This window comes from Prionailurus viverrinus, chromosome B3 (assembly GCF_022837055.1).
Source record: "Prionailurus viverrinus isolate Anna chromosome B3, UM_Priviv_1.0, whole genome shotgun sequence".
NCBI lineage: Eukaryota > Metazoa > Chordata > Mammalia > Carnivora > Felidae > Prionailurus > Prionailurus viverrinus.
In genome coordinates, this window is record NC_062566.1 from 104,356,558 (window position 1) to 104,375,951 (window position 19,394).

The window sequence follows — 19,394 nt, forward strand, 5'->3', positions numbered from 1 at the left end:
TATTTTTTTTAATGTTTACTTATTTTTGAGACAGAGAGAGACAGGGCATGAACAGGGGAGGTGCAGAGGGAGACACGGAATCTGAAGCAGGCTCTAGGCCCTGAGCTGTCAGCACAGAGCGCAACGCGGGGCTCAAACTCAGGAACTGTGACATCATGACCTGAGCTGAAGTCGGACGTTTAACCAACTGAGCCACTCAGGCGCCCTGGTTTAGTGAAAAATTAAAATAGATTAATAGAAGCTAACTTTTATAAACAGTGTGTCCCTATTGTACATAGGCTCCCACTTGGGCTCCCACTTCCCAAGGAGGTGTGTTCCAAGGGGGCCTTTGTAAGCTGTTTGGAACCTGAGAGACATTTTCCTTTAAAAGTTGGGGCTCGGGGCGCCTGGGTGGCGCAGTCGGTTAAGCATCTGACTTCCGCCAGGTCACGATCTCGTGGTCCGTGAGTTCGAGCCCCGCGTCGGGCTCTGGGCTGATGGCTCAGAGCCTGGAGCCTGTTTCCGTTTCTGTGTCTCCCTCTCTCTCTGCCCCTCGCCCGTTCATGCTCTGTCTCTCTCTGTCCCAAAAATAAATAAACATTGAAAAAAAAAATTTTTAAGTTGGGGCTCAAGTCCAGATCACAAAAGCTCATTTAATCAATACAAGACAGAGTCCTATAAATGCTAATAAAATGTACAACTGATTCATTCAGCACATTTGTGTTAAGCACCCACTCTGTGCCTGATTATGGTGATAGGTGCTTTTGGGGTTCCAACTCCCCCCCCCCCACAGCAGTGGGATGGGGCTAATTAATTACTGCTCTCAATCAGTAAATAGTTATTGAGCAGTTGTTTTGGGCCTAACCCTACACTGTCATGGTTCTGAGGATGCAGACATAGGGACTCTGCTCCCACTTTTAAGGAGGCATCAGGCTGGACGGAGTACATACAAGTAAATGGAGAGTTTGAAATGATTTTGAGAAGTGTTTCCACAGGGGTAAGCATGGAGGGCAAGGAGAGCAAGAATAAGAGAAAGGTTCAGATTTGTCTTTTGCGGGGTGGGAAATAGATCCTGCAGGATATGAAGCCGGAAGCACTTTGAAGAATGAGGTTGAATTGGGCATTAAAGTTGGGGGCAGGCAGAGGTCATTGTGGGCACAGAGGCAGAAGGTTGAGAATAAAGGAAAAAGATAACAGATTGGGGAAGACGCAAGCAGGATGGGCAGGGCAGGGGTTGTGGGGAAAGCCGGCCTAGAGGCGGATGTTGAGTACGTTAATGTAGAGCTAGTAAAGAGGGCTGACGGAGGTGTTTTACTGGTCATCATTGTGGATGTGGTAGCTGCAGCTATGGGGGGTTTGCAGGGATAGCATGTGTACTGAGCAAAGTGCTCAGGTGGAACCCTAAATACTGGTGCCCCAGAGATGAGCAGGAAGGACCAGGGTGGAGGGTGGGGGTCTTGGGGCTGCTTTGCTGTGGAAGACTAGGGAAGGAATGTCCTCAGTGGTGTCACATTCTGTGGGGGAGTAGTCAAGTAGGACTAAATAATATCTGTGTGTGCAGCAACAGGGATAAGTCAGTGCCCTTCTTAGACACCTTTGCCTCTGAGCTACAAAGGCAAATGTGAGATGCTTTGAGAACACTAGTCCCTACATTAAGTGATTTTTCAGGAGCATAAACTTTTTGCTGCTCCAGCCTAGTTATGGCAGGAGCCCTGTCCACAAAGTCCTTTCAATTTTCTAGGATTTCCTTTGTGTTTGTGAAATTTCCTTACCTCCTCTGTGCTATCTCCAGAACTAGAACTGGATATTATCCTACAAATGGGCTTCTTTAATATTTTAAAATAAGAATTTTAGAATTTCTGAGGTTCTGCATCTTAAAAAAATACTAATTTATCAATAAATCTTGTGGGAGAAAATATTTCCATAGCTTTATTAAATACCAACATATGTCTTGTGATGTCTCTTCTAGAAATTAGATACGTAAAATTAGCTTTTGTCCTCAACTGATATTTTCAACATTAGCCTTCATACAAGTGTCCAAGCCCTTGTCCTAAATTCTAAAATCAAAAACATCAGAAACTGGGGTTGTTTCATAAGGCTGAGGATGAACTGAGGTGATTTAGAGCCTTTACTCATCTCTCAGAGTCAATATTCACGTTTTAATTATTAATGCATTTTATTACAAGGTGTTGCTCTAGACTCCACTGCATTGTTAAATGGTATAGTGTATGTGCACCATACCGGCTTTTTAAAATCCAAGCAAACCCAAATTCTGAAATATACCTAGCCCCAAGTGTTCCAGCAATGGACCTGGCAGTATCAATACTGACCCATCGAGGCCGTTTCTGCTTGCTTGATTGAACCTGCTTTTTCTGCCTGCTTCATGGGCTTCCATGCCAGGTGAGGGCCAGCATCTGGGTTTGTGTGTGTGTGTGTGTGTGTGTGTGTGTGTGTGTGTGTGTGTGTATGGCTTTTTATTTTAATTTCAGTTGATTAACATACAGTGTCATATTAGCTTCAGGTGTAGAACATAGTGTTTCCACAATTCCATACATCACCCGCTCATCATGACAAAGTGCTGCCATTACCGTAATCCCCATCCCCTACTTAACCCACCCCCCTCCCCCCTCCCCTCTGATAACCATCAGTTCTCTATAATTGTCTGTTTTTTGATTTCCCTGTGTCTCATTTTTCCCCTTCACTCACTTGTTTTGTTTCTTGAATTCCACATATGAGTGAAATCATATGGTGTTTGTCTTCCTCGGACTGACTTATTTCACTTAGCATTATACTCTCTAGATCCATCCATGTGCAAATGGCAATATTTCATTCTTCTTTTTGGATAAGTAATATTCCATTGTATATATAGCACATCTTCTTTATCCATTTGCTGATTGGTGGACAGTTTGTTCACCATTATATGCTGACATCAGCCCCAGGGCCTGGCATGTCATAGGGTCCATACTGTTTATTAAGCAGATGGACTTTTAAATGAGTGAATTTTCTTCCATACTCTTTTTTTTCTATCGTGCTCCCAGGCTTGGCTATAACTCTGCTCTGCAGTCTCTGAACATGATAGAGGCCGGGTCTTTACAGGGCCCAAGTATGGCCAGTAGCTTCCTCTTGCAGGTAGCTGTGATGGGTGGATTTTGCTGTTTGGAATGATGTTTGCAGATTCTGAAACCACACACAAGCTTATCAGGCAAGAGTGTCGCATCCAGTGACTATCCTCTGCTCTGGGTAAGGAGGAAAACATTGTAATGGCACATGCTCCATGATTTTGCCAATCCTACCTACTATGCATAAGCGGGGACTCTGGGTCCCACTTTGATTTTCTTTTGTTCTTTGTCATTTTGGTTTTGAGGCACAGACTATTGCATTTCATAGTTTTCTGACACCTGGGGAATGGAACACCTGTTATTTGCATATAACTTTTGTATTTACCAAGTAAAATAATGTGATGGAGGGAATATGGACTTGGGAGTCAGAGTCTATACGTTACTTAATAGTTGGGGACATTCGTAATTTTATCTGTCCAGTGACGATACCATAGCTACCTCCAAGGATATTATGTTTTCAGTGGGATATTATATGTAATGTAATGAGTGCATTATAATGTTTAATCAATGTTGTTTGGAGTCCTTATTTGCCTATAAATTATTGCTTTTACTGCTCACAGAAACCTTAAAAAGTAAAGAATCATTGTTTCCATTTGTATGGAGAAAACAGAAGCTCAGAGAAGTTGAGTAACAAGTGGTAAATCACAGCTAACAAGTGGCAGAACCTAAAACTTGGGTCTTTCGTTTCTAATTCTCTGCTCTTCACTTCTTTTCTTCTTCGGTGAAAGAGAATACATCTGGATGTAAAGGGAAATTTGAATAGATTTCGGTTCAATTCAAACAATTCTTTCAGTATGTGGATGGTGTCAAGGCCCCTATGCTCCATTTTGGGGGCTATAAAGTCCTAGAGTGGACTCTGCTTCCAGTAACTCATGGTTTTTTGGGGATAAGCCATAAGACAGCTTTGTCAATGTGAGTAAAATGCTGTAGAATCAGAGAACAGTCACGATATTCGGGGCCACGGGATTCTTATAGAATCATAAGTTTGTTTTAAACTGAGAGAGCCCTAAAAGATCAGCTGACTCATCTTAGGTGTGCTCTGTGTGTATTTGGGTTCAGGGGAGCAGCATCAGCTATGTGTGAGGAGTCAAGGACATATAATCTGGTTGGGGAAGCAAGACTAAATAAATAAAATATTAATAAGGACTTAAATAGCTAGCCAAGAGAGAAAACCTATCATGAAGCAGTACATACTTATTTGCTTAATGAATTATGCAGATAGCATTTATTGTAGGAATTCAGAGAAGAGAGAGATAAAGTTCCTTGGCCAAGATTTTATAATTTTGCATTGAAAGAGGCAGATCCAAAATGGAGATCCAAAATGTCACCTGTAATAGTCTTTACACTTTACTAATGTATTAGGCACAATCCTTCTGAGTGCAAGTAACAGAAAATTCAAAAGGGGCTTAAACACACACATGCATGTGCACACAATAGTTTATTGGCTCATATGAAAAGGCTAGTGAATTATTCTATATACAGGAATGATTGGCTCCTGTTCACAATGGGTATTAGGAATGTACAACTTTTGGTTCTGCTTTTTTCTGCATTAGCTTCTTTCTGAGGTGGATACAGGCTTACATCCTATTAGATTATCAACCCCAGCTGGAGGAGTAGGAGTGCTCCTTTTCAATATTTCCAGCAAAGTCTCCGGGGCCAGCTGCCATTGACCAAATTCAAGTTGTTTGCCTATGCTAAAATGAAGGAATATGGGGTCATCCTCACTCCAACCTCGTGGATTGAAATTTGGAGAGGAGTGGTTTTCCTTAAAAGAAAATCTTTGGTAAAGATGTCATTACCAAAACAGAGGGAAATATTCTAGAAGGTCAAAACACCTGTATAGTATAACACATATAAAAGTGTGTTACTTCTTTTTGAAAGAAATTTTAATACTAAGAACCCAAGTTTTTATGTATTTCTCCACATAGCGGGTGCTTGGCTTTTCATTTTGTTGTATAGATGCACATTTGTATCCCTTTTCTGTTTGAAGGTCTTCTTTTAACATTCTTGTTTTGTTGTGATGAATTCTTTCTGAAAAGTCTTTATTTTCCCTTTGTTCTTGAAAGATATCTTCTCTGGGTATAGAATTCTGTCAGTGTTTTTCTTTCAACCCTTTAAAACTATTTCTTCACTGTGAGATTTCACAGTGAGAACCCTACTGTCCTTATCTATACTCCTCTGTTCAAGTGTCTTTTTTTCCCCCTTTGACTACTTAAACAAAATTAATAGACTATTTTTAGAACGGTTTTAGGTTGATAGAAAAATTGGGCAGAAAATAGGGAGAGTTTCCATGTACTCTCTGTCCTCCTGCCCTGCTTTTCCTATTATTAACATCTTGGATTGAGTTGGTGTGGTACATTTGTTACAACTGACAAAGCAATATTGATACGTTGCTAGTAACTATAGTCAGTCCATAGTTTACATTAGGGTTCCCTCTGTTGTTTTGTCCCTGATGATCTGTCACTGGTTTTCAGCTATTTGATTATGATGGTGTGCCTTGGTGTGGTTTTCACCATACTTCTTGGTCTTAGGATGTGTTGACCTTCTTGAATTGGTGGGTTCATCTTTTTCATCAGATATGGAAAATGTTGTTCATGCTTCTTTCAGATTTTTTTTCTGCTCCTCTCCTTCCTTCACAGTCTCCAATAACATGTATTTGATGCTGCCTGAAGGTGTCCCACTGCTCTCTGATCCTCTGTTCATGTTTTTGCAGTGATTATATTTCTCTGTTTCATTTTGGATAGGTTTCTATTGCTGTTTTCAAGCCACTAGTCTTTTTTTTTTTTCTGTAGTGCACAATCTGCCATTAATTCCAATCAGTGTATGTTTTCATCTTAGTGTAGTTTTCTTCTCTAAGTTTTGTTTGAATATTTCGTATTTCTATTATGTTCAATCTTTCTTGTAGTTTCTTGAATGTATGGAATACAGTGATATTTACTGTTTTAGCGTCCTTGCCTACAAATTCTGTTGTCTGTACGATTTCTTATACCATTTCAATTGATTGAATTTTCCCCTCATTATTCATGATATTTTTCTGCTTCTCTGCATGCATAGACATTTTTGATTGGATAGCATACATTGTAAATTTTACCATGTTGCATGCTGGATGTATAACTGTTCCTTGAGCTTGGTTCTGGGATGTGGATAGGTTACTTGGAAACTGTTTGATCCTTTCAGGTCTTGGTTTTAAACTTTGTTAGGTAGGGCTGAAGTAATGTTTTATCTAGGGCTAATTACTCTTTCCTAGGAGGCAAAACTCTTCTGAGTAGTTTACCAAATGCCCCACTAATGAGGATTTCTATGCTTGCTAGTTGAACCAGGCACTCACTGTTCCTGGTTCTGTGTGAGCTCCGGGTACTGTTACCTCCAATCATTTCCATTAGCTTTTTCCATGGCTGCAGTATTTTTCCTCACATTCCCTTATCAGCATTCATCTGAAGACTTCAAATACAGCAGGTCTGTGAGTTTTTTTTGTGGCTCTGTTCTTCCAGACTGTTTGGGAGAGCCCTGACAGCCTTGGCCCCTAGATCCATCTCCTCAAATCAGGGAGACCATTAGCTTTGCCTCAAAACTTTCTCCAGGCAGTCAGTTTGGGTAAGCATAGAACTCACTTGCTTATTTCTCATCTCTCAGGAATCCCTGTTTGGGGTTGCATAATGTTCAATATTTTCAGAAACATTGTCTATGTCCAGGTTTTTAATTGCTTCACAAGTGAGGCTAAATTTGGTACCTGTTATTTCATCTTGATTGGAGGCAGACGTCCCCTTGATGAACCCTTAACAATTTGAAGGTTGACCTGGGCTTCTCATGGATTTTTTTTTAACCTGGAAATTTCAATCTCTTGGCATTTCATTTCTTGCATTACAATATACCCCCGTCATTTATTTTTTGTCTTATAGTGCTTTTGAGATCTCCAATACAGAATTGCAAGGAAGTGGTAACAGCAAGTGTTCTTGTCTTTTATTGTCTCTAAGGAACGTTAAAATTTACTTTTGAGTGTGATGCATGGTATATTTTCTTTTTCAAGTAGAGCAAATTTTCTTCTATTCCTAGTTACTGAGAATCATTGTCATGAATGATGTTGAAACCTCTTTAATAATTTTCTACATCTGGTGAGATGATTATGTTTTTCATCTTTAATCTATTAATGTGGTTAATTACATTTAAGAGATTTTCCTGATACTTAAACTTCATTGCATGTCTGTTATAAATTCTTATTCTCAATGTGTTTGTTTTTGATATATCACAAATTTTATTTGCTGCTTAGTTTACAATATTTGCAAGTAGCATCATAAGAGATTGATCTACTATGTAAATTACCTTACTTGAGTTTATGCTATCCTTAAAAAATGATACAAGAAGTTTTTCCTTCTAGAATGGCTTATATAAAAGAACAATTACCTGGTCACTGAAAGTTGGAAAAAGTCATATAAAACTGTCTGGATAGATGTGTCACTCTTTGAATTTTTTCTATTATTTCTTTAGTAGTTACTGGTCTATGTTTTATCTATTTGTTCTCTTTTAAATTGTTTAGACTGGTTTTTGTTCTTTTCAGATTTTTAAGTGTCCATTATATATGTAAATGTATTATTTGTCTCTGTCTTGCCAATGGCTTATCTTTAAGAGACCATTTTCATCTTGTCTAGTTTTAAATGTTTTCTTTATATTAACATTTATATTAATATCTGCTTTTTATCTTCTCTATTTCTTCCATGCATTTTGGTTTGGTTTAAACTGTTGATCAATAACATCTTAAATTGACCATTTATCATATTAATTTTTCAGTCTTTTTCTTGATTTCTAATATATACCTTAAATGAATCCATAAATTTCCTTCAAGTACCACTTTAAATATATCCCACAAGTATATGATACATGATGTGTTCATTATTTTTCAGCTATAAATATTTTATTATTCCAATTAGGTTTCTTCTTTGACCCATCAATTATTTAAAAATGTGGATTCTGGTTTCCAAAAGGCATTTTTATAATTTTTAAAAAGTATTTTATATCTAACCATATTGAAATTAGAATGTGATATGTTTTTGAACCTTCTTCTGTGGCCTAATACATGGCTAATTTTTGTGAATCTTCCACATAGGATTTAAATTACTGTGTGTTCTTAGATTGTTTTCCATTTCACCTCAAGCTAATTTAATTCCTCTTGTGTATTATATTCTGTGTGTTTGTGGTGTTAACTCATCTTTAGAAGGGGTGTGTTTTTGCTTGGTGAGGGGTGTAATCCTGTGTATGTTGGGTTATGGAAATATTCCTATAGAGCAATTTTGCATTTGCTTCTACTGGGTCTCCTGGATTTCGTAGATGCTTACCCATTTCCCTTATTAATTTCTTACCTTCAGATATCTATGCTTCACTGATACTATATCTCTGAGAGAGGTAAAGACTTGATGTTTTTATTTGTCATAGGGTAATTTTTTTCTCATTCACAGCCCCAATAGATAGTAAGCTTCCTTGCTACTTCTCTAAGTCCAAACTGTTAGATGAAATTTACTAGTCTCCTTTTCATAGAAAGGGCGGCCTTTATTAAAGAGTAGTAGTTTTATGCTAGCGTCCTTATTCTACCCTTGCATGAACCCAAAGCCGTTGATATCCTAGATATCAGCCAAACAAGTTGGTTACTCCTCTGGGTTAACACCAGGTGTCTTTCTAATTTTATCAGTGTTTCTATGAGTTTGTGGCAGAAAGGGGTTCTATATGTCCTCAGGCTTCCATATAACCAGAACAGAAAGTTGGTCTGATTTTTAAAGGTGTATAAACTAAGGTTCATGCAAGATCACCCAACTGGGAAGTGTCAGTGCTGGGATAAAAACCGGTACATGACCTGCTTCTTTTTGGCATTCTTCCTGCTTTGCATTTGGCTTTTATCTGATATTTGTGATGGTTAATTTTGTGTGTCATATGATTGTGCCATGAGGTGCCAAAATACTTGATCAAATATTATTCTGGGTATATCTGGGAGGATGTTTATGAATGAGATTAACATTTGAAATGGTAGACTGAGTAAAGCAAATTGCCCTCTCTAATGTGGGTGGGCCTCATCCAATCAATTGAAGACCTGAATAGAAGAAAAAAGCTGAGTAAGAGAGAACTTTGTCTGCCTGTCTGCTTGAACAAAAACATTGGTCGTCTTCTGGTCTTGGTCTAGAACGTACACCATTGGCTTTCCTTATTCTTAGGCCTTCAGTCAGCCTGGAACTAGACCCCTGGTTCTCCTGGGTGTCCAGCTTGCCACTTGTAGATCTTGGAAATTGTCAGCCCCATAATTATATGAGCCAATTCCTTATAATAAAAATACAAATAAATATAAATACATATATAAATAAATATAAATATAAATACACATATCTCCCCTATTGGCTGTGCTTCTCTAGATAACCTGCCCAATACACTATTGTATTAATTTAAAATTCATTTGTTTATTCATTTTTGAAGGACCGTTTATTCCTAGCAGTATGTTAGACACTAAGGGGATAGAGTAGAGAACAATGAATTAAGACCACAAATTTCTTGAAACATGTTAGAGGAATTACAGCTACATAAACCCACTTAGAAAATGTAAGTAAGATAAATATCAGAAGGTAAGCTCTACGTGACAGTTAAGAATATGGTTGGAACAAGGGACATTATTATACCCAGGGCAACATTTCTAATTCAGTGGTGCCAGCTCTGTTCAGGTGGTTCAATGCCAAAAATGGATGTGATTTTTGTGGCACCCCATGAAATTTTAATGTATTTATTTTCATCACAAAGCAGGAATTATTTTGCCAATGGAACTATGACTAGATGTTGTAAGCCATGTAACAATCACAGGCAGGAGCATGCACATCCATGACAAAACAAGCTGAGGAAAGAAGCATGATTAACTATTTCCACTTTTTTTTTTTTACTTGCTTGTGCTTGTCAGCCTATGTGTGATAACAGGAACCCAAGGGACAGAACCTTTATGGGAAAAGTCAAACATTTAGAAAATTTTCCATCAACTGTTCTGCAAATGGAGAAAAGTTATTCATTATCTGATTTTATCAGTGGCATCATTGAGGGCTGCGATTCCAATATATGCATACCACCACTGAATATATGAGGTATGAATTATGTGACTTTCTTGGAATATGGCTTTTAGTTGTCTTCTAAAAAAGCTCTTAGCCAAGTGAGCATTTTCAGTCCATGCCTTTTCAGTTATCATGATATATTTGGATATATTTACTGTAGATTCGGTGCCGGGGAGAGTTTGAAACTGCCTTATAGATATTATCCCAGTAGCCTGACTGGACTCTGTTGCAAGATAAAACAATAACTTTGGAAACTGCCTTGAGAATGATTTGCAGCATGGGATAAGAAGAAGAGTGAGTGGAATGAATAGCTAGAATTTCAAAAACTCACAACACCTGCACATCTCAAGATCTGTCCATTATCTCTCTCAGCCTTGGTTATCCATCCCAGGCCCTTAGTATCCATGGCAATGGAATTTTTTTTTGTCTTCCTAATCAGAACATTTGTAAATTGTAATGTAGGTTCACATTTGCGTGTAAGGATTCATTGGAGTGATAGAGAGCTCTTGGGGGTTGGAGAAAAGAAAGCAAGAGCAGCCATTCTGGTTTTATGTTTTCTCTGCATGTGCAGAAATTTAATTACCAGGTCACCGCAGTTCTCAGCAGAGTAAATTATAGTCCTGGCCATTAATTTGTATGTAAATGCCACTGTAGCAAGAAAACAACACAACACTTGGGTCCTATCAAGAAATTCCCTTGTTGGAAGCATACAGATTAGAGAGCAGAGCTAAAGAGTCAGGGAGATTAACAGTTTAGCACTTGCTCTTGTCCGGATGAGCCCTGTTGTAGTCATGAACTTCAAAGTGATTGTCAAAGTCAAGTGTTCAGGAAACACTTGTAGTTGAGAGAGTCAGATAATGAGAAATCAGGGTCCAATGAGTACAGACACAGGTCTGTTTAGAATACTACCTATTATAGTGCAGCCTTTGTGTAATCCCCATAGTCTGAGCTAATCACCCCACCCCTGATGCTTTCATGGTGCCTCCTCTCTATCTTGGATGAGAACAGCCTGGTGGGGAAGAGAAATAAGTTCCTTTTTGTTTCAGCCCACAATTAATTGTTGATTCCTTTGATCTGGTGGAGTATTGGCTTCATACTTTGTTCTGCTGAGTTTGTTTCAGTTTTACATTTAGTCTTAGCTCAAAGGTTGCTCCTTCTAGAGTTTTAATGGAATACCTGAGGTGTGTACTAAGCCTCTCTAACTTGGCCAGATTCAAACTCCTAATTCAGTCTCCTCTGAAATAGTCTGCAGCCAAAATGTCTGTGTAGATTTTTAGCCCTCTAGCTGTGACTTTTAGGGGGTTCCTTGGATTCTTCCCTATGCAATCATATTTCAGGTTGCAGTCAATTGTTTGAGCTAAGTTCACATGCAGATTTTGGAGTTCTCTCTCTGTGGTTCCTTCCTTTCTGGAGTTTTCCCCTATATTTCTTTGAATTCTGTCCTCCAACATTTTAAGTCAATAAGGCTTCTGATTTCTTCTGAGTCCTAGATGCCCTGTGCTTCATGGACTTGGTGGTACTTTTAACAGAAAAGCAATGTAACCATGTATCTCATCCAGTGAAATTTCCTTCTTTCAAAGATTGGATCCTCTCCAGATCGTCCCTGCTCTTGCTCACTCTCTATGTCTTCAAATAGTTTGTTTAAATTTTTTTTCATGAATTTATAACTGTTATTCGTAGGTGAGTTCAAATCACTTATTCTGCTGTTATCAGAACTGGAATCTTTGAGGGGTGCCTGGGTGGCTCAGTTGGTTAAGCCTCTGACTTTGGCCTAGGTCATGATCTCGCCGCTCATGAGTTCGAGCTCCACGTCAGGCTCTGTGCTGACAGCTCAGAGACTGGAGCCTGCTTTGGATTCTGTCTCTCTCTCTCTCTCTAAAAAATAAATAAACATTAAAAAAATTTTTAATGAACTGGAATCTTTGATATTGTAACTTTTCCCTAGTATAGTGATCTGTATGTTATTAACTTTAATTTTTTATTTTTGACTTACTCATATCTGTTACAAGCGGCATCTCTTTGTAGAAATAGAGTTGTCAAAATATCTCACAAAGGTACAGGATAACAAAACAAGTGTGCACAGGAGAACCCAATGCTAATTCTTCCTCTGCCACTAACCAGCTATTTGACTCTGGTGAGTCCCTTAAGTAATCCCAGACTCAGTTTCTGTTCTGTAGAATGAGAGAGTTGCGTTATATCAATGTTTTTCAAACTTTTAAAAAGTGTTGGGACTTCTATGTTTTTTTTCTCAACAAAATCTCACAAAAATGTAAACCATATTAGGGCAAAATATCCTTGACTGTAGAGGGTGCATAGCTCAACCTGCTCAGTGCAACCACCCATATCTCCATGTTGATAGTGGTATTGAAGGTCCTTTGTGGAACCCTAGACTTCCACAGAACATAGTCTGATAATAGTTAAGGCTGGATGATTTATAAAAAATCTTTTTCTCTCCTGCCTGAATCCAATAATGGCTGGATTGTGCTTCCAGAAATGTGGCCCCTTTCTTAGGATCTGAAATGGGCAGTTGTCTCATTTGACCTCCTTTCTGCTTTTTCACTTTAACCAACTTCTTATTCTTACTTCCAATCTTATCCAGCCACCACGGGCAGGCATTCATTGTGGGTATTTGAGAAATCTAGTATGTAAGGGATTTCCTGCAATTGTAGCTAAAAGTAACACCCAGGTACTGCACTACTGAGTGTAACCCACCCCCACCTGTCTCCACTTCCCATCCGGAAGATGTGAGCCGTACTTCCCTCCACCTAATTGCTCTTGTGTGGGTGGGAAGGAATTAATAAGCTTGGAGCTACACTGATCATTTATAAATTCTAACTCCATCTGTAAAATAGCAGCAGACAGGCTTAAGAAATCCTCCCTTTGTATCACCAGTTGGTAGTTTCGTTGCCTTAAAAGAAACAAGAAAATGAGCAGGTGTTGAGCACTGCCCACAGCCAGACAGCATTAGCAACTCATAGAGTGCTCCACCTCCAACTTGGGAAAAAGGATAGTGAGGAAGGAAAGTGACACAACTCCTATTATCAGCTTAATCTTTTCCTCCCCCAGCCCTTGTTTCTTCCACCTTTTCCTTACAAAACCCTGATGATGAGTTTCCAAGTTAGACCCTGCAAGAACAGGCACATTCTTTCCTTTGTATGTAAATGTAAGGCTTCCTGAAAGGGTTTCCACCTAGGGTACTGCCATGATGGGGGATAATAATAATAATGAACAAGTTTGAGCATATCAAATACCAGGCATATGCGAAGCGTCTTTACATGGCTAATCTCATTTAGTTCTCTCAACAGTTGTAAGAAGTAAGGAATCTCAATAAGGACACTGAAGTTCAAAAAGAATAAGAATTTGCTTCAGTCTCAAACTAGTGAGTGGAAGATCCCAAATTCAAACTCAGGCAGCTTGACTCCAGACTTACACTCTTAACCAGTCTAGCCTTGACTAATGTTATACCTGACAGCAGTTTCTGTGGCCCTGCCCAAGCCCCCCTTCTTTACTTAAATGTGGAAGATAAAGATGGCATTGGCTCTGCCCCTTCTTACTTAAACAAGAAAAAAATCATTACAAATTAGAGTGAGGGACATTCTGACTCCATTGTGGTAGGGATTCAATATTGATGGGTCATCAGTTAGCTCTCTGTACCTGTCCAAGTCATGAACTTGCTGTCAGTGCAAGAAGCCCACAGTAGCACCTTGATAATGTATGAACAAAGGGGTGAAGCCAGGTGGCCATGCATCAGAAAGGTTGCAGAAGAGTCTAACTTCTCTTTGGTGGTGGATATTTGGGTGCTATCTATGGTCTGTCTGAATTCTGTGATTGAGTAAAATGAACAATCTCAACTTCAAGATGTATCCACATCCATGGTAATTGTGCAATGTTTTCCTATTATTTTAGCAAGCTAATTGGATGAAGAGGTGAAGATTTTAATACAAATGCCCATTGTGCTGTTTCACAGGTACTCAGCTTGAAAGGGGTTTAAAGTTTATGTTTATACAGTGTTTCAGAGAGTACTATATTATCTCTAAAATAAGCAACACAACTTAGATGAGACTTTGCAATTTAAAAAATTTAAGTTGAATGAAATCCAGATCAGCTATTTAGTTGTTGACATAGAATCATTACAAGGCAAGTAGCAGGGATCTTTAAAAACGATGTTCGTGAAAATTCTTTCTAACTCAGCCTGTGTAATTTTGTGTTCTTAGTGATAAAATACAGTTGTATCAATTTTGACCAGGAATTTAAAAAGTTTTTTTTTTTTCCCCTTGAGGCAGATGATGGTAGAGGGAGCATTATGTCCATTAACATTGACTTTGGAGCAATACAGCCTGGGTTTCAATCTTGGTTCCACTATTTACTAACTGTTATGAGTATGGCAAATTACTAACCTCACTTTGCCTCAGTTTTCCCATCCAGAGAATGGGAATAATAAAGTACTTATTCTTTGGGTTATCGTAAGGAGTAAATAAATGAAAATATGTAAAGTTCTAGAACAGTGCCTGCACATGATACATGCTCTATATGGGATTGCTTTTATTATTGTTATAGCACCACAAGGGACTTCTATTGCTACTCAGTGGTTTTTAGGATGGATGGCAGGTTTTGTTATTAGGTGGAGAATTCCCTGAGATCCTTGGGGTGTAAGACTTAGAATAGTATGTGCAGTTTTATTTATAATCCCCCAAGGATCCATAGGCCACTTATACTGCAGCCTTCCTGTATGTATTCACTCCCATGTGGACTCACTGCTCTTCTCTCCTTTCAAAGGAAGCAACTTCCTGGGCGGAGGCAGCCAGGCACCCTGGCCCAACTCTGACAACTAGATATGGCGCGAGTATTCTCACACAATAACATCTGCTGATATCCGCACTGGCTAAAAACATAAGTTCTATGTTCAAGTCCCACTGTGTTATTTTGCTTACTTTGTTGCCCAGGGCAAGTTACTTAACTGCTTTGTGCCTCTGTTTTCCATCTCTATGATGGGAATAAGAATCATCCCTACTTCCTGGTGTTGCTATGGTGGTTAAGTGGGGTAACCTATGCAAAGTCAAGAAGATGCCTGGTATACAGTGTATGTTGAATGAACTGGAAATCTTTTCTCTGTGGATGATTGATGACTCACTGGAGAAAAAAAATCAAGGATGAATTATGGTTAATAATGGTAAATTAATGAAGTCTAAAAAATATTAATAATTCTAATTATTGATTTTATAGATGAAGAAAGATCCATGGACTAACTCAATTTGAAATTAATGACTATGATTATTTACATTTTATTTATTTTTATTTTATTTTAAATTTTAAAATTTTTCTTTAAATGTGAAGAATTTAGTCATTTATTACTTATATATAACACCCAGTGCTCATCCCAAGTGCCCTCCTTAGTGCCCATTACCCTCCCTACAGCAACCCTCAGTTTGTTCTCTATATTTAAGAGTCTCTTATAGTTTGCCTCCCTCTCTCTTTTTATCTTAAAAAATGATGTAGTGATACAGATGGAATGGAATCTCACACTTGGAAAGAGCTCCCATGTACACTTATTCCAACCACCCCTCCCATGCACATATCCTCCTAACTTTTTCTCAGATGCTTAGATGGTCCTATGCTCTAAAGGTGAAGGGAATTCAATTTTGCTCCACTGGTCTCTGGGTCTCTCCCATATGTGATGGTCTATCCCACAACAGGTGCTTTTCCCAGCATTTGAGACATGGGAAGACTGCCCCTTATGATCATTTTCTGCTGAGATGGTTTTTTAGCATTGGCATATCCAGTATGTTTTGACACTTAGCTTTTCAGGTCTTACCATGTGCTGGTCACGGCCAACAAAATTGAGTGAACTGACAGCAATGTGCTCTTGTATTCTTGGGCCAGCTGCTCCATAAAAAGCAAAACAGATCCAGTATACATGTTTGTTGGGTAGGAAGTTTGGAGGCAGAAAACATAGATCTAGAGAAGATCTGGGAAATGACCCAGACATCAGAAATGATCCAGAGTGTTTAAAGGATTTGACCACAGGGATTGAGCTAGTTGATGTGAGCATAGAGAGTTCTTTCCACTCTCTGTCTCTCTGGTTCTTCAGCATAATGATTAGAAATGTAGCCTTTAGAGACAGACTACCTTGATTCAAATCTCCATTCTACCCCTTATTGGAAGTATTATTGTCAGCCATTGTAGACATCTCTATCTCAGTTTTCTCACTTGGAAAAAGAGAACAATAATGGTGTTTCATGTATATTCTGTGAGCTAATATGTGTAAGCACTTAGGACAGTTCCTGGCACATAAAAAACAAACAAATAAGTGTTTGTTATTACTACATATCTTCTTAACAAACTCAGAAATATCAATTCTTAAATAAGAGAATAAATGTTTTGATCAGGCTGGTACTTAAAGTATTTTCTCTCACTTACAAAATGGCTTTATAATTTCTTCTTAGCTTCTGAATCAGATGGAATCTTCAGGACACATCTGTGAATTAACAACCATACCCTTCCCCAGAATTACTATATGACTTTTGGATTGGAGGAGCAAATATCTAAGAAATAATTCCTGTTATTTATTGTTTCCAATTTACTTTCAGCAAATAGTTACAGAGTAGCCTCCCATGTGCCTGGCATAGAGATAGGGTCTTGAGGGATACATAGGTGGGTGGTCTGCTGTGCCCCTTACTCTCCTGATGTGTGCAAGCTAGGTGGAATGGTTGGAAATTAAATAGGTAAATCTGTCACAAAGCCAGAGGGAGCACTGATAGGGCAGGACTGAGCTCATGGAAGAAGCCGTGAACCTTATTTAAGGGATCAGTGAAGGGCTTTCTGGAAGAAGTGATGTCTATGGCAAGTCCTGATGATGAGCTAGATTCTTGACTAGTCTAGAGGGCTAGAGGAAACTAGTCCAGGCACAGGGAACCCTGGGTGAGTGTGTGTGTGTGGTGGGGGGGGAGAGGTGCTCAGGCTTGGAGAAAGCATTACATCTTCATCAGTTTATTCAATATTTAACAAGTGTTTGTTAAGCACTTACTATGCAACAGACATTGTTTTACATAATGAAGAGACATCAGGTAACAAAACAGGTGATGTCTTTATTTTCATGAAAGTCATAGGGGAGAAGAGAGAAATAAAGAGAATTGCTTAAGGTGGGGCAATGGGAAGGGTTTAGTGGAGCTGACACCTCGGTGGTGAGAGGACAGGAACCAGCCAGGTAAATACCAGGGCAGGAGAGTTCCAGGTAGAAGGAACATCAAAGGCAAAGAACTCAAAGGGAAGAACTATCTTCGCTTATTGTAGAAGCTGAAAGGACCAGTGGGCTGATATGGACAAAGTGGTATAAATAATTCAAAGGGTATTTGAGTTGGGTCGTTGGTGCTGAGAAAGGCATCGGAACACAATAATATAAGCTAGTTTTGTTTTGTTTCATTTAAATTACATATACTACTATGGGTGTCTCTTCAAAACTAGGATACTTTTGGAAGATCTCAGTTGCAAGTAGGTCTGTTCTGGAGTGGGGCTTGGCTCTTTGTGTTTTAATAATAGAAATGAGGCTAAGAGCATATTTTCTGTCATCATTGACTAGAATGAATGTAAGTCAAATGTCCTGTTCCCAGTTATAAGCACGTCAGCAACACAAGAAATCAGCAGGGCCTCCCTGCTCAACAAGAGGTCTTATTATGTCAATTAGGGGCGTCCCAATGTTTCCTCCCGGGTTCTAGTCATATATTTCTACTTGCCCTCGTAAGCTTTCTTTTCCTGTTTTATTCCTTTGGGCTCAAATTTGTGTTTCAATAAATGCTCTAAAATCTTTCTGCCTGGTGTAGGCTTGCTTTATCCAGACTCCTCATCCATGTTCTTCTGTTTCTCCAAATTACCTATCTCTGTATTATTGTGGGCCCCCCATGAAACTCATGGCTCTTGTTTGCTCCCAGTTAACAGCTTTGGAGATGATGAAGAGCCATGCACATCTTCTGACAGTGACGAGGAGGTGATCAAACAATTTGAGATTTCTGTGTCCCGGTCCCAGAGTTTTCGTTCAGAAGCATCTAAGAAAGGCACACAGGTGGGATTGGAGCAGAAATCAAAATTCAGCCACCTGCTCTCTACCCATGAAGAGGATAACACAGAAGTGTCTGCCTGTGAAGGTATTTGCATGAAACCCTTCCTTTATCTAGAGCAGGGATGGACAGTTGTAAGAACAGCTTTGAGTCACTTGATTACTACACTTGTATCTGAGGCTCCAGAGACGAAAAGAAAAGGGGGCGAGACCCAGAGGCTGAAACAGAGTAGAGGGGGTCTTACCAACCTCACAGAGGGGCTGTCATGCAGGGAACTGGGAGGAGTGAATAAGAAGTGCCAAAATCCTTACCCCTGATTTGTGGGACCCCTTCCTTCCTTTTAGGTTATCATTTTGTATATTTTGAACACTGATGGCTAGAATTAGAATGGTATTTATGAAGCTTTATAAAATCTTGTTCTCTTCTGATAAATACAAATATTTCACATACCTGTTTGCTGACATTGAGATTCTGTCATTTTTCTCTCATTTGGAATCCTAGAGTCTATTTTCCATATATGTATATGACCTCAGAAAAATTTTTGGAAACTTTCTTTTAGTAGTTGATGTTCTTAAAACAATATGTGTGTTTTATCTTTCAAATAAATATATGTTTTACAATAATATCAAATAGCCTTTTTCAGATAACACATACCTTGTACATTTGTCCTCATTTTCTGTAGTTTCTACCCTCCCCCCCGCCCCCCATCCTACCCCTCTGTTTCCATCCTCTGCCACATGAGAATTGCTTGCTGGGCAAGAGCAAAGTGTTCTGCCATTCTCTGATGTCTTCAGACTAAGTACCTTCCACAAAGGGGAGGGAATAATACTCTGAAGTAGATCAGCACAGCCTGTGAGTTGTTATAGTAGGTAGACCTTGTTAAGAGTCCTCCTCCTATCCCCCCACGTACACAAAATAACCTGGAGAAAGAACGGTGCATTATTTCTTAGTGCTTTTCTAGTGAAGGTCAGGGATCTCTCTGAGTCCTTTATGCCTGGAACCCTGAATAGGCATAGGCTATTGAAACAGGGAAAGGTCTATGAATTGTAGTTGGTAAAAAGCTAGAGAAAAAGAACATTGTCCACTTTAGTGACCCAGTCTAAATGACCTGAGTTCTCTAATCTTTTCCTTCTTTCCTTTGGACATGTGATTAGTCAAACCAATGGAGGCATAGT

General features: G+C 39.0%; 1 protein-coding gene across 2 annotated transcripts in view; it reads left to right on the forward strand.

Annotated features, from left to right (window-relative positions):
• SYT16 (synaptotagmin 16) overlaps positions 1–19,394 on the forward strand; it is a 162,877-nt gene that overhangs the window by 115,133 nt on the left and 28,350 nt on the right. For both annotated transcript variants that reach the window (XM_047864721.1, XM_047864720.1), the window contains exon 3: positions 18,094–18,306. In XM_047864721.1, the coding sequence (XP_047720677.1) occupies positions 18,094–18,306 (213 nt within the window). The remainder of the gene's footprint in view (positions 1–18,093; positions 18,307–19,394) is intronic.